Raw genomic sequence first — 22,695 nt, forward strand, 5'->3', positions numbered from 1 at the left:
CACTACACTGAGAATAAAAAGGAATTCACATTTTTTCTTCTAGTGCTTGCACAGTTTTTTTTTTCTTTTGTACAATTAGATTTCTTATGCTTTTGGAGTTTATTTTTATGTATGATTATGAGAAATGCATATAATTTTATATTTTTCCAAACCGCTGTCCAGTTGTCCCAGTACTTTTCATTAAAAAGACTATTTGCCCAATGATTTCAGATCCCACCTTTATCATACTTGTATAGAAAGTTGGGTCTGTTTCTGAACTGTTCTGTTCTAGCCGCCTGTCTTTTCATGTGCCTGTACCATATTATTTTAGTTTTAGAGGCTTTGTAGTATGTTTTAATATCTGACTGGGCTCAGTCCTCCCCACAGCTTTCTTTTCAGTATTTTCCTAGCTATAGTTATGTATTATTTTTCAATGAGAATTTTTTTTTTTTTAATTTTTTTTTTTTTTCAATGTTTTTTTATTTATTTTGGGACAGAGAGAGACAGAGCATGAACGGGGGAGGGGAAGAGAGAGAGGGAGACACAGAATCGGAAACAGGCTCCAGGCTCTGGGCCATCAGCCCAGAGCCTGACGCGGGGCTCGAACTCACGGACCGCGAGATCGTGACCTGGCTGAAGTCGGACGCTTAACCGACTGCGCCACCCAGGCGCCCCTCAATGAGAATTTTTGAGTTAACTCATATAACTCTATGAAAAAGCTCATTGGTATTTTTGTTGGGATGGCATTAAATTTATAATTTTGAATATAACTAAAAATAACTGGCAAAAATATTGCCACTATTGAAATATTGTTCAGTAATTGATCCTTTTTAATGACTGTGATTTAAATAAAATGTTGTAAGTTTTCCAATTTGTCAACCTTTTATTTTTATTTCATATGCCTATGAAATAATGTAAGTACTGACTGGTATTTAATTTTTATTTTAGATTTCCATGGTGTCAGTAATTCATATTCCTGATAAGACTTATAAACTTTCCTGTAGAATATTATATCAATATTTACTCCTGGCTCAAGGTCAATTTCATGATCTTAAGGTAAGTACCCTGTCATCTTTCTCTGTCTCTTTTGTTTGCAGAGTTTCAAGGAATGACTATTTAGAAAGAGATGATGTTTCTCAGTTAGTCACAGAGTTAGCTGTTGTTTGCTACTGGGTTTGCTAACTCACAGATTTTTAGCAGCTTTTATGACTCCCAGATTTAAAAGGTAATTGTCATTTGTGTTTATCCTTAAACTTGTTTCTTTGGTTTCCAGCAACTTTTCATGTCTGCAAATAGTAACTCCACTCCCTCCAGCAATTCCTCTCCAGGAGAAAAAAGCACAGACCGAAGTTTGCTAGAAAAGGCTGGACTGTCTGAAAGTGAAGTGGAGCCCCCTGAGGAGAATAGCAAGGACTGTGTCGTTTGCCAGAACGGGACTGTGAACTGGGTGCTTCTGCCGTGTAGACACACGTGCTTGTGTGATGGCTGCGTTAGGTATTTTCAGCAGTGCCCTATGTGCAGGCAATTTGTGCAGGAATCTTTTGCACTTTGCAGTCAGAAGGAGCAAGAGAAAGACAAACGGAAAGCTCTTTGAGAGTATTGTTAAAACTGAAAAATACACCTTCCACTGAAGATGTCGAATTTGTGTTCTTGGAATTAATTGTCACGTGGAATCTACAGTATTGACCATCAATGAAAATTCTATTTTAACTTCACATTTGTATGGTACATGGATGATGAAATTAATTCCTTCCTGTTCACTATGGTAAATACTGGAATACCATCTGTGTTGATAACATAAAAATTCATTCAACTCTTGAGAAGAATGTAAATGTTTGGCCTTTTATCAGCTAGAAGGTTTCATATAATGTTGATTAGGAAAAATCTTAAAAGCAATTCATCTAAAATTTGAGGAGGTAAATGCCTCAAGATTTCTGGATGTTCTGCCTTTGACATAATCTGGAGTGGAATTTGGGAAAAATTGAATTCTTCCTAAAGTAATTGTATGTTCCCCATTTTATAAAGGCGTAGGACAGGGCTTCCAACTTTAAAACTTTTCCGAAAATAACAGTTTTTATAAATATCCGTGTAATGGTTTTTAATTTTCCTTATAGTCACATAAACACAAGTCTTAATTTTAATATAGCTTCTTAAATCATAAATGCAAGATACAATTCTTGACTGTTCTCAGTATATCATAGATTAAAATGATACTCATCTGTAGGAGGCAGATATATGAAACATATAATAAAATTTCTTGGCTAATTAAATTTGTTGTCAAATATGATTAGGTGAGCAGAATGTGACCTATCAGGGAAGATCTGTGAGACTCGTAATGCCTTACCTTAGATTTCCTCCCGCATAGCAAATCCATCCAAAACTGGAGAGGTTTTGGATCCAGAAAAACTGCTAAGAGAAACAAATAACTATTTTTTCCTAGCGTATTTTTATTCCACATAAACCCATATCTTTCAGAACAGTCACATGATAGGCAAAAAGCCCCATCCCCCATGCTTTCCAAGATGACGAAGAAAAAGGCAAATCAGAACTTTCTGTGTCTTCAGGGGAAATTATCTTCAGTCACTAAGAAATTAGATCACAGGAAATAAACTGAACTTCAGGGAGATTTTCAAGACTTTTTTGTCCTGTTTGTATTAGAATAATGCCTTATCTTTGTATCAGTGTTTTTACATAATGTCATTTCATTTTAATCAAATACAACACTCTGAAAGAGACATTACCTATTCTCCATTGTATACACCAAATCAAACTTTCGTCTCTGTTCAATAGCTATGTAATAAATACGTTCTAGGGGCCAGATTCCTTTGGGGGTCTGGGCTACAAAGAATCAGGCAAGACTTCTGACCCCTAAGTATTTGTGCCTCCAAGGAGCACTGACAGCATATCCCACCTCAGAAATTCCTTGAGCTCTGTTCCAACGGTACCACTGGAAGGAGGGCCATTAAAAGTCTGCCGCAGTCAGCTAGCAACAGTTCATCTGGGAAACTCACTTGGGTGAAAATTGGGGAATTCCTCAGAGATCATTTTGCCCATGTCAGCCATCCTGTTTCTCTTCACAGATCTGTCCAAGACATAGTTGCTTTCTCATATGCGATGGATTCCACCTGCAATCTTCCTCCATTCCTTGTAATTTTTTTACAGAAAATTTACCATTTTAACTATTTTTTTAATGTTTATTTATTTTTGAGAGAGCGAGCACAAGCGGGGGAGAGGCAGAGAGAAAAGAGGATCCGAAGCAAGCTCTGCGCTGACAGCAGAGAGCCCGACGTGGGGCTCGAACTCACAAAGTGAGAGGAGATGACCTGAGCCGAAGTCATGCTTAACCGGCTGAGCAACCCAGGCACCCCCCATTTTAACTATTTTTAAGTGTACAGTTCAGTGACCTTAAGCATATTCACATTGTTGTGTGACCATCATTAGTGTCCATCTTCAGAATTTTTTTATCATGCGAAACTGAAATTCTATACCCATTAAATACTGACACCCCATGCCCTCTCTTTTCAGACTTTGACTATTGGAGGTACTTCATATATATGGAATTACACAATATTTGTCCTTTTGTGTCTGACATTTCACTGGGTATAATGTCTTCAAGTTCATCTGTGCTATGGCATATATCAGAATTTCCTTCATTTTTAAGGCTGACTAATACTCCGTTGTATGTATATACCACATTTTGTTTAGGTATTCACCCATCATTTTTTATAATTCTTAAAGATGAATTGCCCTTATCTCCTCTTGCTGTGACTAAAGTAATTGATTTTCCTGCCCTTGGTAGTAATAAATATGAATAATTTGGTAGGTAATCAAGTAAAAACGAGTGCACTGACACCTAAAGGCTTATTTCAGCATTTTCCAGTAGCAGTGAATAAGTGACATTTTGTGGGAATATCTATAAAAGCATTGTATTTGAATGCGTTGTTAGAGAAAGTATTTGGCTTATATAGATTAGTAGCTACTTTCCAAAGATATATAAAATTTATCATCCTAACCATTTTTAAATGTACAGTTTAGTAGTGTTAAGTATATTTGCATTCTTGTGCAACAAATCTCCAGAACTTTTTTATCTTGCAAAACTGAAACTATACTCATTAAACTGTACCTCTCCTCACTACAGCCTACCACCATTCACAGTATAATTGTGGTTTTGATTTGCATTTCCCTAATGGCTTAATGATGTTGAGCATCTTTTCAAATGTTTATTGGCCATTTGTATACCTATTCAGATTCTTTGCCCATTGGGTTGACTTTTTATTATTGGCTTGTAGAAGCTTATATTCTAGATGGAAGTCTTTCATCAGATACATGATTTACAAATATTCTCCATTCTTTGGGCTGTCTTTTCACCTTCTTGATGGTGTCCTTTGAAGCACAAAAGTTTTTGGGTTTTTTTTCTGTTTAACATTTTAATTTATTTTTGAGAGAGAGAGAGACAGAGACAGAGACAGAGACAGAGTGTGAGCGGGGGAGGGGCAGAGAGAGGGAGACACATCTGAATCTGAAGCAGGCTCCAGGCTCTGAGCTGTCAGCACAGAGCCTGAAGCAGGGCTTGAACCCACAAACTATGAGATCATGACCTGAGCTGGTTGGATGCTCAACCGACTGAGCCACCCAGGCTCCCCGAAGCACAAAAGTTTTTAACTCTGATGAAGTGCAACGTATCTATTCTTTCTCTTGTTACTTGTGCTTTTGTTGTCATAACTAAGAAGACTTGGCCCAAGTTAAGGTCACAAAGATTTACTCATATTTCGTTCCAAGGATTTTATCATTTAGTTCTATGATTAATTTTGAGTTAAATTTTATATATAGTGTGAGGGAGGGGGTTCAGCTACATTCTTTTGCAGGTAGATCCTCAACAAATACTAGCAAACTGAATTCAACAATAGGTAAAACAAACCCCATGATCACATGAAATTTATTCCAGGGATGTAAGGATGTTTCAATATATGCAAATCAATGTGACACGCCACATTCACAAATGAGGGATAAAAATAATAAGATCATCTTAATAAATGCAGAAAAAGCACTTGACAAAATCCAACATCCATTAATGATAAAAACTCTCCACAAACAGTATAGAGGTAAGGTATCTCAACACCCATCCAAGTGAATTCCACAAGGCTAAGTAAGGACTTCCATTTATCTTGTTGATCCTCTATCTCTAGCACCAAGAACAGCAGCTAGTTCAAAATAGGCCTTCCAAGTATTTGTTGAATGAATAAGTGATTGAATGAATGAACAGTGTTTTGGGAGTAGAAACAGGAACAGGAGAGTCTGGACTCTGTTGAGCAACAATCTAATGGGAAAGGTAGACATGTCCTCTCAGGTTCACCAACTGTTACCATTCACTGTACCCAAGCTGGAACCATAAGAGTTACCCTAGACTCCTCATTCCCTTACTCAAAAATTTACCAACTCTTTAGATCCTTATTCTCAACTGGATTACTGTAATAGCATCTTGATCCTGATTTTCCCATCTTCAGACTTTCCCCATTTCAAACTCCAAACCATCCTCAAAACTTATGTTATTGACAGTTTCTGCACCTATTCCAAGATTAGTAAAATTTAATTTCTCACACAGATGAAAATAAACATGACTTCCAATATTTTTTCTACACTACTCTGTAGGTTGCTACACTTCAAACCACCTTTAATACTGATATCTATAATGCAAATTGGATTCTATTGCTCGGTTTAATGTAACTGCAATGAATCTTCAATACCTTTAAGATTCATTCATTCATCTGTTCAGCAAATATCCGTTAAATGGCAAACTCTGTGCAAAGCAATGGGAATACACAGATAAACAGGTCAGTTCATGTCTTACGCAGTTTCTAATCTATTGAGAGACACAGAAGTAAACAGGCAAAGTCGTAAGTGTTAAGATAGGCTTAAGCTGAGCATATTATGGGAGCTTATGGAGGAAGCTACCTCAGACTTGGAGGATGAGGAAAGGCTTCCTAGAGGAAGTGACAGAAAACCAGGACCCGAGGGACAGTTTGGTGTTGACTACGCAGGGAGAACAGCATTTGTAGATCCTTTTATGTTCAGGGAAATGGAAATAATTCAGACTAGCTGGAGTGCAGAGTAAGAAGGAGAAAGAGGGAATGAATCTGCAGAGATGGTCTTCTTCAATTTCGTTCATCAATGTCTGATAGTTTTCAGACTGAAGATCTTGGTTAAATTTATTTTATTCTTTTCAATGCAGTTGCAAATGGGATTGTTTTCTTAATTTCTCTTTTGATAATTTATTTTTAGTTATGGAAACACAACTGATCTTTGTATATTGATTTTATATCCTGAAAATTTACTGAACTCATTCATTAGTTCTAACAGTTTCTTGGTGGAGTCTTCAGGGTGTTCTACGTATAATATCACATCATCTGCAAATAGAGACTGTTTTACTTCTTCCTTTCCGACTTGGATGCCTTTTATTTCTTTTTCTTGTCTAATTGCTCTGGCTAGGACTTCCAGTACTACAAATAAGAGGGGCCGGAGTGGGTATCATTGGATAAACTGAGGCAAGATCAGCAAGGGCTTGATGAGAGTTAAACTTTATCATGAAGGTGAAGAGGAGTCGTTGAAGGCTGGCTGAATGTGGTGAAAGAACTGGTATGTTGGTGGGGACAAGGGGTCAAGATAGAAGGCCCAGAGACTATTAGGAAACTAGTCATTTGGTGGTGGTGGTGGTAAGCCTGGTGCTTGGGAGGATGAAACAAAAAATGCAATGGCCTAAAGTGAAAAAGAGCTTGGGTGTTGGAGGAACAGAGAGAAGGCCTGTGTGGCTGGAATTGAATAAATAAGGAGGAGCCATGTGGGTGGGGTTGGAGAGAGGCCAGGCCTTATTGGCCGTGGCAGGAGCTGAGACTGTCTTCTATGCAGTGGGAAGATACTAAAAGTCAAAGTAGGGAGGTGACCTTGTTTGAGTTGCACTTTTAAAAGACTGAGGGAGGAAGCATCTGGGGAAGAGGGTGGGCAAAACCAAGAGTTTAGACATTTTAAGTTGAAGATGTGACATTATACCTACCTTACTTGTTTTGTTTAATTGGTTGAACCTCCAGCATTCAATCTCTTCTGTGTTTATCATAGCTACGTCCTACAGAAATTCTGCAAATTTGTACCAGGTATAGGACTGAGCCAATTAGCCAGGTTAGGAGGAGGAGGAATAGCTGTCATATAGTTTCTATGATCTGAGCACTTTGTGTTTGTGCCAGTGACTAAGCTATTGCCTCCCAGCTCCAGACCCACCCTTCTGTCCACTTTGTGATGCTGGGGTAAGACTCTGTAGACCCGTGGGCTGTCTATAAAGCTTTGCAAGTCGAGGGAGACTGGCAGGAAGGAGACTCTTTCCTGTTTCTTTCCTGTGGGCTTCCTGTTTTTTCAAGCATTACCTCAGTCTACCTCCTTTCCCTGGCAGTGGTGGTTGATTCCAGGAGTAGCAGGCGAATCTCCATTGCAGTTCTTCCAACGTTTGCCAAACCTGCCTTCTTGTCTTCCCACTCAGGACACCAGCCCCAGCCCAGCAGCACCTCCTCCTCAGAAGTCTGAGTAGTTCGGCTCCGGAGGCCCCTCTTCCACACCTCCCGGAGGCCCCTCTTCCACACCTCTCAGGCTTTATAATCCCAACTACTTTACTATGTTTCTCCAGCCCTGGGGGATGGTAGCTGCTTTCTGCAATTGCTACTGCTGAAATTTGCTACCTCTGAAATACCTTCATGTTTTTCCGTTTGACTTTTCAGTCAACAACTTTTATGTTAATAATCTCTGATAAAATAACTGTTGTGTTTTTTTGTCTCCTGCCTATACTCTAATTGAGACAATTAGATACAATTACCTCCCATCATCCTGGCTCCATTGACTAAAGTAGACAGAAAACTGAGACCAACAGGTTAATGGCCCATATTACACAGCTACTAGCTGGGAGAGTTGGGATTTGAATTCAGTTTTGCTTTATTTTATTTTGCCTGAAGCTTGTGCTCTTACATGCTAGTCAGGTGACTACATTTGGACAACATTGTCTGAAAAAACACATGGTTTTTCATCACTGAACTGTAGGTACAATTTAAAAACTCTCATCATTTTTGTTGCTCTTTTCGAGCCTATTATCAGAGCCAGCATTTCCCAAAACATAGTCTAGGCAACACTGTACGACAAGCCCCATGAAGGATGGGTTCTGGGCTCAAGTAAATTTAGGGCCTGCCCTGGACTCTACTCTCCAGAAGACCTATAATGAACATTAAGTTAAGAAACGCTTTGAAAAGCCTTGCAAAAAAATATGTAACCAGGTAGTTTTCTCATAACTTTTCTGACTGGAAATATTCCAAGGATGTGGAAAATGTTGGACTAATCAATATTAAATCAAATATATCCTGGGCAACAGTAGCACCTGGTTAGGAGAAAGTTGTTGGTGCCAGAACTGGTGGGATGTTCTTATCATACAGGGGTTGCTGCAGAGAGTATTGGGGGAAATTATAACAAATTACAAATATAACAAAGCTGACTAATACCACAAGTATCACAAAATCTATAGACAAAGATAATATTAAGTAGAATTTTAAAAGTTTATTTATTTTGAGAGAGAGAGAGAGAGAGAGAGAGCACAAGCAGGGGAGGAACAGAGAGAGAGGGAGAGAGAGTCCTAAGCAGGCCCCACACTGTCAGCACAGAGCCCCACACAGGGATCGAACTCATAAGCCGTAAGATCATGAACTGAGCCAAGATCATGAGTCGGATGTTTAACCGGCTGAGCCACCCAGGTGCCTCAGTATTAAATAAATTTTAAAAGAATATTGGGGAAGGGGAGTCTGACCTTTGATTAGATTGTAGAAATATGACCCTTTTGTACATTTTAAATTTTCAACTAATCAAACTTGTGGACACATTTCAATCACACTTTTAGTGGAAAAGACATTGGTAATTCTGAAATTAATAACCAGGATTACAATAAAGATTTGATGACTTCTGGGACAAGTGATTTTACTCTCGTTCTCTTATGCCAATCTGGGACAATTTATCCCTCCAAAAGGCCTAAGGTCCCACTTTTACAATTTTGACCTATATAAATCCTGTAAACAGGAGTAGTTTTGCAATGCTTACATTTAATCTTCTGACTATATTTATTTGAAAATTTATCTATGACACCTTGTGAGATGCTTTACTGTAAAAAAACTATAATTAAAACTTCATACATTTGTTTATTTTTAAGAAATGTGAATCCATCTACATTTGTGTTTGAAACTGTGGTTCAAAATTTGCTTATATTTATATTTTATTTAAATAATTGTGCCAGTTAATTGGTTTGAATTATATTGTTTAGAAATCAGTCAAAATGTAGTATACCTGACTAAGTGTTCTAAAACTTAGAGTTAGCTCCTTCTTATTTAACTCCATCTAGAGAAATCTGTCATAAAAGTTTTCTTCATAGAATATTCTTTAGTCTTAAAAAGGAATGAAATTCTGATACATACCACAATATGGATGAATTTTGAAAGCATCATGCTCAGTAAAGGAGACAGAACACAAAAGGACAACATTGTGTGATTCCACTTCTGCAAGGTCCCCAGAACAAGCAAATCACAGAGACAGAGTAGCTACTGGTTAACAAGGGCTGAGGGAATGGGAGACAGGGAATTGTTTTTTAATGGCTACAGAGTTTCAGTTTGGGATCCTGAAAAGTTCTGGAAATAGTTTGTAGGGATTTATGGTACAATGTGATGTACTTAATGCCACTGAGTTTTACACTTAAGAATGGTTAAAAGGGTGGGGCCCTTGGGTGGCTCAGTCAGTTAAGCATCCAACTCTTGATTTTGTCTCAGGTCATGATCTCGTGTTTTAGGAGTTCAAGCACCGCATCGGGCTCTGTGCTGACAGCTCAGAGCCTGGAGCCTGCTTCGGATTCTGTGTCTCCCTCTCTCTCTGTCCCTCCCCTGCTCACACTCCATCTCTCTCTCTCAAAAATAAACATTAAAAAAAATTTTTTAAGTCTTTTTTTTTTTTTCCGGAAGAATTCTTTAAATTGAGGAATTGAAGGAAATTTGAAAGCTATCCCAAGAGAAATAAGAAGTTTAGTGAAAAGTGAAACCAGAGTCCTCAAGAGTCCCACTGTCTTACCTGAGGTTCACCTGGCTAGGTTGACGGGAGGCAGGGGGAGGGCAAGCACCTCGTCTTTTGGCCTGGATGGGGCCATGACCCCATGTGAAAATGTACTAGGGATATGGGAAGACGGTGCAGGCAATTACCACCGTGCCCTGGGCTCACGAAACCCCACTCTCTACCCTAGTGTGTGCCCCTGCTGACACAGGTGTTTCTGAGGTTCCTCTAATGACACTTGAACTCAAGGTTAGTCTCCCCAAGCCACGGCTCCTGGGCCTCACCCAGCTGGCCTTTCACTGTTGCTATCTTAGCAAACCTGACTCCCGCTCTAGCCTTCCCGCATTCCATCTGTCACCAGTTCTGCGGTTCCTTCCTCCACATCTCTCTCTTTATTCCCTCCGATAATGACTCAAGGCCTGGCAAGGTTGTCCTAGGCCTTACTGCATGAATTTTGAGAGAGCATGTCTCCATGTGAGGCAGACCCAAGAGGTAAAGTAACCAAATGAACACACTCTAATCCAGGCACAGAAAGAAGGAAAATTAGTATTTATCAAGTACTTAACTATGTGCCAAGTAATGTGCCAGTTGTTTTCAGGCCTCCTAACAAGTTGATGAGAACCAGCAGTGAACTTATGTTTAAATAACATCTTTTTTAGTAAGCTCTATGCCCACTGTGGGGCTTGACCTCACCACCCAGAGATCAAGAGTCAAATGCTCCACCAGCCGAGCCAGTCAGGCGCCCTTAAATAATATATATATAATTACATATATATATACATATACATATGTATATACATAATATACATATACATAATTGTATATATATACATATATATGTATATACATATACATATTTAAGTTTATTCATTTATTTTGAGAGAGAGAGAATCCCAAGCTGTCTCTGCACTGGCTTAGAGCCCAATGCAGCACTCGAACCCATGAACTTCAAGACCATGACCTCAGTCAAAATCAAGAGTCAGACGCTTAACTGACTGGATCAGCCCCCCTAAATAGTATCTTTAATGCAGAATAGCTGTGCCTACTTCTCAGTAAGCACACTAGATCCTAGTGGCAAATACAGTTCTATCTGGTGCAGGTATCGACTTGGTTCACTTCCTTTTTTTTTTAATGTTTATTTATTTTTGAGGGGGGCGGACAGGACAGAGGGTCCAAAATGGGCTCTCTGCTCACAGCAGAGAGCCCGATATGGGGTTGAACTCATGAACCGTGAAGTCATGACCTGAGCCAAAGTCCAACACTTAACCAACTGAGCCACCCAGGTGCCCCCTGGTTCACACTATCTTTTTTCAAAGTTTATTTATTTTTGAGACAGAGAGAGCACGCAAGAGAGTGAGCGCACAATCGGGGGAGGAGCAAAGAGAGGGGGAGACACAAAATTCGAAACAGGCTACAGGTTCTGAGCTGCCAGTGCAGATCCTGATGCGGGGCTAGAACCCACGAACTGTGAGATCATGACCTGAGCCAAAGTCTGACACTTAACCATTGCTAATTCCTTCTCTACATCTCGACCTGAACAGCCTACTCTCACCAGCATGCACATCAGCGGTTGTATACCTTTTCTGAGGACTGAGGACAGAGAACCACCTGGACTCATCCCTCTCGACCAGGAAACGGATTCCTCCGTTTGGCACCTCTGTTTCTAGCTCACTTACATCCCATTCCACTCACATGACTGCCTAATCGTCTGCTCTTCGGAAGTTAGAATTTGCACTAAAGCTCATTTTACATGAGATTGTCTGATACGACACATTTATAACCCTAGGAGACCTTCATTCAGCTCTTTCAAAATGTACAACTTTCAAAAACTCTATACTTTTGTTCACTTTTCCCTTGAACCTATAAAATGTTTCTTCATAGATCAGAGCAGCTTTTGAACAGCCGTTTCCGCAGCCTCACAGTGATGGCGGTGGGGTCGGGTAGGGACAGGCATTGCATTACTGGGCATCAGGCACTGGGAGGCAGTGCATGTGCTATTCACTCCAGTTTCACAACAGCCCTGTAAGATGAGTAGAATTTTCTCCATTTTATGGGTGGTGAGATGGATGGTCCCCTCTCCACAATTGCACAGCCGGTCAGATCACATTTGGAGTCCCTTGTCCAATTCCTAGGGTCACATGAAGCCAGGGGATAGTATGTCTGTTTAGGATGGTCCTTCAACAAGGAGATGCCAAGATTAGATGTATACGCTATTTATTGGGGGAAATACCTGTGAAGGTTCAATGGGGAGGGAGTGGGACAAGGCAGGGAGAGCCTTCAGACCAGGACTGTGAAAACAGAGAGGAAAGAAGGACTGAGGAGGAAGGGCCTCAGACCACAGCATAGTCCTGAGAAAGTCTCCACTAAGTGGATGGGGTGTCCCTGAGCAAAGAGACAGCAGCTGGTGTTGGCAACACCATCCTGTGGCAGACCCTTGAAGGGGAGCTGACAGGTGCACGTCCATGGCTGCCATGGGTGCAAGTTACAGAGGGACAGACCAAGTACTTACAGAAAGCACATTTTAATCATCAATGCCAATGGCCACTCCAAGGTCATCGAAACGGCCACTTAGATGGAGGGATGTGACCTCTGAATGCAGAGGGATGCAGACTTCTGAATTTCATGGGCCAGGAAAACCAGGAGACCAGCTAAAGTCAACAAATTTTGTTTTTTTTTTTAATTTCTCCAAATAAGGATATCAATAGCCCAATATTACTATCATTTACTATAAGATACTTTAATACCTCCCCTACCCTTCAAGCAGGAAGAGCATAATGTCAGAGTAAAGTCCTTGAAGCTGAATAAATTTGGAAGAGTGAAAAAACGAGAATATGTTATTCTTGCTTCTCTTGTTTTGCTGCAGTTTAGGTAAAAATATGCTCATGGACTGGGTCTCGAAACACAGTAATAGGGTATTTAAGTACAGGATGGGGCACTGGACCCAGAGTCTTCTGAGGGAGCTTCCAACCCCGAGATTCATTCATTCAACTCACAAATAGTTACTGTGCACTTCTGGGTGACAGGTCCTAGAAAGTACTGAAGGTCCTGAGGATAAATAAGAAAGAACGGGTCCCTGCACTTGTGGAGCTGGAAATCTGGTGAGTGGAGAGAGATCAGGAACAAGCAATACAAGTTCCGTTGTGGTACCTGCTTCGGTAGGGAAAGGGCCTCTCTCTGCTTTAGATAGTGGGCTCTAAAAAGGCCTCTCTAAGAAGGTGACATTTGAGCTAAGACCTGAGGGAGGAGTCAGCCTTTTGAAGTGCTGGATGAGGAGCCAGAAAGACATAATTCTCCAGGAATAGTAAGTGCAAAGTCCTCCAGAAGAGAATGAGCTTGGCACATTTGAGGAACTGAATGTAGGCGGAGGGTGGGGAGGCAGCATGAAATGAGGTAAGAAGGGGCAGCCGGTGAAAACAGGCGGGGCATAGTTCCAGCGTGTCTGGCTCAGAGTCCACTCTACCATCATGACAACCTTATTTCAGTGACAGATATTCCTCTTTGTCGACATACGTTGCACAATTTCACAGGAAAGTAGAGTATAAAACTGCTTGAAGTGAGATGTCTGGGTATTTCCCTAGGACCATTCAAAGGGACGTCCTTACCGTACGAATTCATCAGGCGTTTCCTTTTGCAGGCTAAGAAAAAAGAATTCGTCTATCAGGGGTTGACATATATTCAGCAAGCTTGTGAGATTTTGGCATATATCTGGCATGGCTGAGTATTAATTTGCATGACAACTCTACCTTCCAAAACTCCACACATTCCCCACCAGCACCTTTTCATCTGTAGCTGCTCCATGTGGGAAGACGTCCTCTATCCAGATTCTTGGGACTGGAATGTGGGGACTAGGACACTTAGAGATGGACCCGAATGACACACCAAGAAGAGAAAAGTGCTATCTTTCATCTAGCGAGAGCTCGCTCGGGACCTCTCCTCTTAATGCTTCTGTTGCTGCTCCCACCACTTCAACAGGCTGTTCCCTTCAGATGGCTTTGTACACCTGTGCACTGATGCTCCCCCACTTGTCTGATCTTAAGAATCACCAGGGCACCTGGATGGCTCAGTCAGTTGAACATCTGACTCTTGATTTCAGTTTAGTTCATGATACCAGGCTCGTGGTACCGAGACCCACATCTGGCTCTTCGCTGAGTGTTGGGATTCTCAGCCTGGTTGGATTCTCTCTCTTTCTCTCCCTCTGCCCTTCTCCCCCACTTGTGGGCATGCTCTCTCTCTAAAATAAAAAAAATAATAAAATAAAATATTTATATATTAAAAAAAAGAATCACCAGGGGCTCTTGATAGAAACATGGACTTCCAGGGGCGCCTGGGTGGCGCAGTCGGTTGAGCGTCCGACTTCAGCCAGGTCACGATCTCGCGGTCCGTGAGTTCGAGCCCCGCGTCAGGCTCTGGGCTGATGGCTCGGAGCCTGGAGCCTGTTTCCGATTCTGTGTCTCCCTCTCTCTCAGACCCTCCCCCGTTCATGCTCTGTCTCTCTCTGTCTCAAAAATAAATAAACGTTAAAAAAAAAAAAAAAAAAAAAGAAACATGGACTTCCAGGCCCACTCCCAGAAGATTCTAATTTAGAAGGTTTTGGTGAGGGCTGCAAATATGAGTGCCTTCTACTAGCAGCCCAGGTGATTCTTACCAAGTGTGCTTAGGAAACTCTACTTTGAGGTTCTTCAGAGTTTTCTAACTCAGCGTTTTCCAAACTGATCCAATCACAAAATGACCTAGAACATTTTCTAAATATACAAATTCTCAAGTCCCAGCCCAAAAGAATCAGAATTATCAGGCAAGGGGCCCGGGAATCTGTATGGTACTAAACAGCCAACGTTCATCTTGTGACAGGGGAAGTTTAGTAAACACTCTAATTGAGACTCACATGGAAACTTTAAGATTTAAGATTCTGATTCACTACATCTTTTTGAGGGGCGGGGAGGGAAAGAGAGAATCTCAATAAGGCTCCGTCCATGCTCAGCACAGAGCCCCACATGGGCCTCAATCCCACGACCCTGGGATCATGACCTGAGTCAGATGCTCAACCAACCGAGCCACCCAGGCGCCCCCTGATTCACTGCACCTACAGAGGAACTCAGAGATCTGCCTTTTAAAATAAACTCCCAGGTGATTCTGATGTGTAAGGTTCATGGACTCCCACTTTGAGAAACACAGCAGTCAAGTTTAATATTATTACAACTCATACCTTTGTTCTTAATGCCAAAGCATTGACAGCATTTACTATGAACTTGCACATCTCCTTGCCTTTGCAAATGGTGTTCACAAACCCCATCTCTGTGTTTTAAAACCTTAATACTTAACTCTATTTTTCAATTTTTTAATTAAGAAAAATTTCAAACACACAGAAAATGAGGAAAGATAGTTCAGTGTACACCCATTATACTCACCACCTGGTTCAACGCTTGCCACATACATTTTAACCATGTACCTTTTTGCTAAACAATTTCAAACTAAGCTGCAGACATCTTGACCCCTCACCCAAACACCTCAGCATGAATATCCTTTAAAAACAAACAAACAAAACTACTCTCTTTCATGACCACAATACCATGGTCACATCTAACAAAACTAATAACTAATAATAATCGCCTAATACCAATATCAGTATCCCCAATTGTCCCCCAATGTCTTTAATAGCTAATTTTTCAAGCCTGGAGGCAATCAAGGATAAAACATTGCATATGGTTGTTATATGCCTTCTGTCTCTTTTAATCTAGGACAGCCCTTCCACCATATTTTCCAGACCAGCTGTCTTTGAGAATATCCCTCTTTCTGGATTTGTCTGATTGTTCCCTCATGGGGTTGTACCAAACATACAAATAAACATTCTCATACAAATATATGTGTATTTGTATTTATAGCATATTTACAGAGAGACACAAAAGTTTGTTTGCTCTCTGCCATCCCACATAACCTCTTTCTCCTCTCAAACAATCATATTTAATAATATTATCAAACACTTACTATATGCCTGCACTGTTTTAAGAAATTTAAATGTATTGACTTATTTACTCATAACAATAATTAGGTAGATTTGTTACCAATGAAATTAAGGCACAGAGTGGGAAGTGACTAGTAAAAGGTCAAATGGCTAGTCAGTTGGTAGGGTTGTGTTCCAAGACTCAGGACTCTTGCTTTAGAACTGGGTCTCTTAACCACAAAAACAGAATCATAGCATAAACATTATTCTACGACTTAAAAAATGCTTATCTCTAGGCCAATACATAGAAATTTGACTCATCATTTTTATCCCCAACAATTATACACATGAGTTTGCAGAAAAATTGGAAGAATTGAATGATTAATACCTATACACTCTAGATTCTATAATTAACATTTTTTCATGCTTATCACATATTACTTTACCTATAATCCCTTTATCCATCAATCTATCATATTTCTGATGCATTTTTTCCAACTATAACTCATTTTTAAAAGCAGTTGTATAAGACTTATAGTATGGAGGTTTGATAATTTATTCACACACTAGTCTGCAGTCTAGTGTTTTGCTATACAAATAATGCTGAAATTAACATTCTTGTATTAACATTCTTGTATATTTTTGTATACCTTACAGTAATAATGCTATAGTTGCAGTAGGATAGATTCCTAAAATTTTGCCCATCTCTGTTGACACTATCCAATGAGCACCAACACATAAGGCACCAGATGCCTACTGTGTTTCTGAAATTTCTGGCAGAATTTCTGCCTCCTCTGGTATTGTTCAACACTGTGTGCAATCTTCCCCTAGACCCACTGTGTATTGTACCTTTCAGTGAAACGTGTGTGTGTGCGCGCGCGTGCACCCCCATACTTTATGTTCTCCACCAGAGATTAAAGAGACCATGCCCTCTCTTCGACTTTTGTATCCTCTATTTGCCCTGCACAGTGATTTATATTAGATAAATACTTCTTGTTGAATGAATTAGTGAATGAAATTCTGGAGAAAAGTCCAGAGCAGCAGATAGTGGCCAAATGCTGGAGTCTTTGTATTTTAGGCCAAAGAGCTTGGAATGTATTCAATGTTGATTCAGAAACCACAGGAAGTGTCTGAACCAGGGGCTGGAAAGACAAGAATGTTGAGGCCATGAGGCACAGTAATGAGGCTAAGACAAGACCCTGGAAGAAGCAAACAGACTCCTAAACAATTATTAGGAGTTGAAGAACTAAGTTTTACAGTGTAGTTTTTTCAGAATACTTTCTACATTTAATTTTAGTCAGTCGTTTTGAGCTTATGCAGTGTTTTGTTTTAACTTTTGTATGTATGGTAGAAAAATTAGACAATATAGAGAAACAAGATAATAATCCTCAGTAATTCCATCATCCAGGGAAATCACCAGTAGTTACCATCATGGTGGAAATCTTTTCAACACCCTTTTCTATGCATATATGCAATAAAATCTATATTTTAATATATAATGGATATATGAAGTTTTATTTCTTTCATCATTTTTATTATTTATTTTATAATTATTTATCACTATTTATTTTATTATTAAATTTTATTTATAAATATATTTACATATTAAATACAAATTATACATATAACTTATATGTAAGATTATATATATATATTAGATAGAAAACGCCATCTGTAATGTTAGATAGAAAGCACCATGTTTGGGGCGCCTGGGTGGCGCAGTCGGTTAAGCGTCCGACTTCAGCCAGGTCACGATCTCACGGTCCGTGAGTTCGAGCCCCGCGTCGGGCTCTGGGCTGATGGCTCGGAGCCTGGAGCCTGTTTCCGATTCTGTGTCTCCCTCTCTCTCTGCTCCTCCCCCGTTCATGCTCTGTCTCTCTCTGTCCCAAAAATAAATAAAAAACGTTGGAAAAAAAAAAATTAAAAAAAAAAAAAAAAAAAAAAGAAAGCACCATGTTTGATAGAAAATGTTAGATAGAAAACACCATGTATCTCAAACATTGTATCTTAAACATCTATCTTAAACCTGATACAGAATAAATGCTCAATATAGATTTATTAAATGATTGAATTAATGAAAAATATTCATTGTCATTCACCCTTCGGTGGAGATTTTAATACTTCGTCAAAAAAAATTTTTTTTAATGTTTATTTTTGAGACAGACAGAGACAGTGTGAGCGGGGAGGGATAGATAGAGGGAGACACAGAATCCGAAGCAGGCTCCAGGTTCTGAGCTGTCAGCACAGAGCCCATCCTGGGACCTGAACTCATGAACCACAAGATCATGACTTGAGCCAAAGTCTGATGCTCAACCGAGTCACCCAGGCACCCCCAGATTTTAATACTTCTAACACTTTTGCTAATTAATAAAGCAAATAATTAAAGATAACTTGTTCTAATGTCTCTATAACTAATATACTTTTTGTTTTATGTTATTACTCCTAGAACTATGAATTTAAAATCCATAGACATGGGCTCCTGGAGATAGCTTATTGATATAAACAATACCTAAACATGTTCTTAAGCAGTGACTTATAAACATAGCACTGATTTAGCTGGACTTAGTCATCTTTGAAACATTTGAACATTTGAGTTATTTGATAAAAAGTATTACTCACCGAGCAAACACTAATTTCTTTCCTTTGCAGAGTCTAGGGAGGAGAAAAACAAAAGAATGTTAAAAGAATGTGAATTAATTTGATATTCTGATCTATCTTTTGTTTGGTACACCATGATGGACTCAGTACCTGTGCTCTGTGTACTCACTGCCTAACCTACTGCCTGGCATAAAGTAGGTGAACAATAGGTATTTTTCAAATGACTAAATAAAAAATAGTGAACACAGACATAACAATAATGTCCTCTATCTCATATTTTCATTGCTTTTCCAAGGGGTGTGAACCTTTAGTACTTGTTAGCTACTTCTTAATTATCCATAAAAATTGGGTACAGGTTCATATAGGAAAATTCCACATTTAATACACAAACATATATTTAGCTCATAGTATTCCTTTCCTTCCTTCAGAGTCTTGACTTCACTCTGAGGAATAATGAAGCAGCCTCACTGGGTTTTATCTGTATTCTCTGTCTTATCAGAGAAAAGGCCCAGAGGCATGGGAAATCACGAGTATTGTCATCCCACAAAAACAAGGGGGACTGGTAACTCATTCCTGCTCATCTTTGTATTTCTCAAAAGTAGCTCAAAAATTAACTAAATCAAGATCTTTTCCTCGGTTAAAGGCTGCTGTAAGAACTACATTTTTCCAGTAGGTGGTAGTATTTTCTTTCTTCAGCATTAGAATTTTTGAAGATTGCCTCAAGGTTTGTTGGCTTTGTTTTTTTTTTAGTTTTACTATTCCTTTAGTAATCTGCAGGTGACAATAAATAAGTTAATGAAACTGATGTTTCTTCCACTTAAAATATATATATATATATATATATATATATATATATATATATATATATATATATATATATATATAAATTCTTGAGGGCTTTCAAAGGCTCCAGATGGAGAACTTCTGCTTTGGCTGCCATTGATAGCCAAGTATATACCAGGGTAGACTGTGCTGGAACTCTCCTTCCCACTTCCCGATAGAAGTTATTACTAAGGACTAGCTAATTGACAGTAATGTCTTGGAGAAAATGATATGACAAGATTTTCTGCCTCTATAATAATAACGCCAAACAAAAATAAAACATTGACCCTAGGATTCTCGATTTTAGGGAAGATAGTCATTAAATTATGCAGATACCTTTCCTGGCTGGTTAATAATGATCTTAAACAATTATTCACATATCCTATTTTAACGAAAGTATCTAAACTTCTGCAGCCCCACAAGACCTTTCAATACCCCCAACAGAGGGTTAGGTACTGTCACGTGTCTGACACGGAGTACACGGTGCAGAAACTAGGTTTGAGGAAGGAAGGGAAGATTGAAATTCCAGGGGCATATCATATGCTGTAGTTGAAAAACGAAAGTGTGAATTAGTGGAATAATATCTCAAATACTTTATCTTCAAAAATACTGTGTTCACGAGAGTAGGGAAGGCTGGGTCTGAAGCACGTTATTTCACTGGTTTCTCAGAAGTACTCTTATAAACAAAGCTTCAAGTTGCTGGAGAAAGTGTTCAAGGGCTCAGTGTTTCACTGAAAACACGGAGATAGCCCGGATTTGGCCATCAAGTCCACCCGTGAATATTCACCTGATAATAGAAGGTACAGCGATTTTCAGGTTTTTAGGGGATTTTTAACCAACCCTCTACTTTGGAGACCATACCCGGCGGCGCTTTTCCAGCCCACTTTAGGCTGCTCCACTGGCCGCCGCTCCCCGCTATTCTCTTCCGCGCCGGTGGAACACTGACCCAGACACGGCCTCGGCCTCGCGCACTGCCCAGGTCCAGGTCAACCGCCCAGCCTGGAGAGTCCGACGCGCTGACAGGTGGCCTCGCTCGCCTTCCTGCCGCCCAGGGCGGCGCTCTTCTCCCACTCCACACGACAGTACTCAGGCAGAGCTCCCGGGCTGGTCCCAGAGGTCGGGTGGCTTCCCGAGGGGAGAGAGAGGTCCAAGAGGGGGGCCGGGTGGCCCGCGAGGCCGCCGACGAGAGCAAAGGGCAGCCAAGGCCAGAGCCAGGTGAGGGGTGATTAGGCCAGGCACTTCTCGCGCCCCTTGGACAAGGGCCACAAGGAAGGAGGCCGGCACCCAGGCACGCCCAGCTCAGTGCACCGCCCCTGGGCCTCGGAGACCCCCGGAACCCGTCCACGCCCCCCGCGGCAGGGACCCCACGTCTCCACCGTCCGCCGGGCAAACAGATCTGCCACCCCCGGGCCCCAGGAGGACTCAGGGGTCACTCGAGTCGGCGAACCACATTCCCAAGGACGAGCAGCCGGTGGCAGCACCGCCCCCTCTCAAGCGCCCTCCGAGTCGTCTACTGCCAGCGCTCGGGCGACTCGAGGGCCCCGACCCCTCCAGAACTCTCAGACGGCCGGGGAGGAATTCACTCGGACCCCTCCCCTTCCCCAAACTTCTTCCCTCCGCCGGGAGGTTCTTCCAACCAGACCCCTCCGCGCCATCCGGCTCCTCCCTCTCCGCTCCCCTCCCCTTTTCTGGTCCCCACGTAGGAATCCGCCCCCCCACCCCCGTCGCCCGCGGGGTCCGGGGATCCTCCCCCCGACTCCCCCCGCGTGCTGCCGCCGCCGCCCGGGTTCCTCTCCCCCCTCTCGGGCGCTCCCTGCCAAGCCCATGATGTAATGGTGTATGTTAATCAGTAGCATGTGGGGAGCTCCGGCTCGGCGGCTCAGTCCTCCGCGAGCCGACACTGGAGGCGGCAGCAGCGGCGGCGGCGGCGGCCCGGACCCGCAGCACCGCACTCTCTGAGCGCCGCCCGCCCCGACGGCATGGCCCGCAGCCCGCGCTCCGGGCGCCCAGACCCTCGCTGAGAGCCGCCTCGGCCCCCGACCCGCGCACGGGGCCCCGAGCCGCCGGGATGAGCCGCGCCGAGGTGAGCGCCCCCACCCTTCCGACCGCGGCAGGGGACCCGCCGGTCACTGGGTTCTCCTCCCAAGAGACTTCCCCCTCTACTCGAGAAGTTCTGGGAGGCGGGAAGCGGGGTGCCGGCAGCGAGCGGCCCCTCGAGGGTTGGCCGCTGGGCTCTTCTCTCCGCCGCCAGCCGCCACCAGACAGGGATAGGACTGGGGGAGCCCCCGAAGCTGAACTTTCTTCTTTGCGGTCGTTGGGGGGCGTGTGCGGGCGGCGCTGAGCCGCAGTCTCGGCGGAGCCGCCCTGCCCGCCGGGGGAAGCAGTGTTTCGGACTCCGGCTGTCTCCGCGCTCGGCGCGCGCCTGGAGCCGTTCCGCCTTCGGCCTGGGAAGCGCGGGCGAGGTGCTGGGCTGGCCGGACCCGCCCGTAGGCGGTGGCAGCCGGGGCAGAATGCCTAAAGCACACACGCGCGTACACACAAACGCACACGCACGCACACATCTGATCGTTCAGGGCAAAGCAGGCCCTCGGAGACCTCCCGGGTGGGCTGGAGAGGCGCGGCGCGGGGGAGCCGGGGCTCGGGCTGCGCCTCCGCCCGCTGGGCACGGAGCTTTGGGTGGGGAGTTTATTTTTGTCTCGAGCTGCTGCCGCGGCTGCTCACGGCCTAAATCCAGAGGGGCGCCTGGCGGCGGAGATGCTGGCTGTTGCTGTAGATGGAGCTGCAGCCGCTCGGCTGCTTCTCCGGGAGGTGGAGGAGGAGGAGTGGGAGGAGGGGGAGGTAGAGAAGGAGGAGGAGGAGTGGGAGGAGGGGGAGGAGTGGGAGGAGGAGGAGGAGGGGAAGGAACTCGGGCTGCCGCTGCCTCCGCCTCTGTTTTGCATTAGCCCCCACCCCCACCCCCGCGCCCCTTCGCAGCCGCATTGCAAGTTTTCCGCGCGAGGAAGATCTGTTGCTGGTGCTGGCGTTTGCAGGCTCAGCCCTCGAGGCCACCCCGGGTGGCGTGTGTAGGGAGCACCAGCCGTTCGCAGAGGCAGCAACAGGAAGCCGTGGGGTCTACTCCCGCACCTGGGAAGGAGGCTTCTGGCCATTCCCGGAACGGGAATACCTCATCTCCCGCATCCGGGTGCGGAGGGGGCGGCCGGAATTTGGGGGGACCAAACCCCCAGCGGGGCGCCCCCCCCCCCGCCCCC

General features: G+C 42.8%; 3 protein-coding genes across 6 annotated transcripts in view; 2 read left to right on the forward strand and 1 right to left on the reverse strand.

Moving 5' to 3' along the window:
* The window catches only part of CGRRF1 (cell growth regulator with ring finger domain 1), a 30,170-nt gene extending 27,456 nt beyond the window's left edge, over window positions 1–2,714 (forward strand). For both annotated transcript variants that reach the window (XM_058739109.1, XM_058739110.1), the window contains exons 5-6: window positions 928–1,035; window positions 1,253–2,714. In XM_058739109.1, coding sequence (XP_058595092.1) covers window positions 928–1,035; window positions 1,253–1,573 — 429 coding nt within the window. In that variant the 3' untranslated portion in view covers window positions 1,574–2,714. The remainder of the gene's footprint in view (window positions 1–927; window positions 1,036–1,252) is intronic.
* Window positions 2,715–16,013: 13,299 nt separating this feature from the next.
* On the reverse strand, window positions 16,014–21,102 carry LOC131517981 (uncharacterized). The gene is made up of 4 exons (XM_058740580.1): window positions 21,085–21,102; window positions 20,394–20,843; window positions 18,647–18,679; window positions 16,014–17,169 (listed from the first exon to the last, which is right to left on the reverse strand). The coding sequence occupies exons 1-4, from the start codon at window positions 21,100–21,102 to the stop codon at window positions 16,942–16,944; spliced, it is 729 nt and encodes a 242-aa protein (XP_058596563.1). The 3' UTR covers window positions 16,014–16,941.
* A 289-nt stretch (window positions 21,103–21,391) lies between these two features.
* The window catches only part of SAMD4A (sterile alpha motif domain containing 4A), a 214,267-nt gene continuing 212,963 nt past the window's right edge, over window positions 21,392–22,695 (forward strand). For 2 of the 3 annotated variants that reach the window (XM_058740670.1, XM_058740673.1), the window contains exon 1: window positions 21,392–21,530. The gene's annotated coding sequence lies outside the window, so the exon portion shown is untranslated. Of the gene's footprint in view, window positions 21,531–22,442; window positions 22,629–22,695 lie in introns of those variants that run through there. The other variant, XM_058740671.1, reaches the window with a different exon arrangement.

Source organism: Neofelis nebulosa, chromosome 7, assembly GCF_028018385.1.
Source record: "Neofelis nebulosa isolate mNeoNeb1 chromosome 7, mNeoNeb1.pri, whole genome shotgun sequence".
Lineage (NCBI taxonomy): Eukaryota > Metazoa > Chordata > Mammalia > Carnivora > Felidae > Neofelis > Neofelis nebulosa.

Bases quoted from the DNA above. Each gene is read 5' to 3' on its own strand.
- LOC131517981 (XM_058740580.1), bottom strand. The intron at 18,680-20,393 runs GTCAGTGTTCCA...TCTCCTCCCTAG, and splicing joins GAGGCCGAGGCCGTGTCTGG to ACTCTGCAAAGGAAAGAAAT. The intron at 17,170-18,646 runs GTGAGTAATACT...TTGTCTTTCCAG, and splicing joins AAGAAATTAGTGTTTGCTCG to CCCCTGGTTCAGACACTTCC.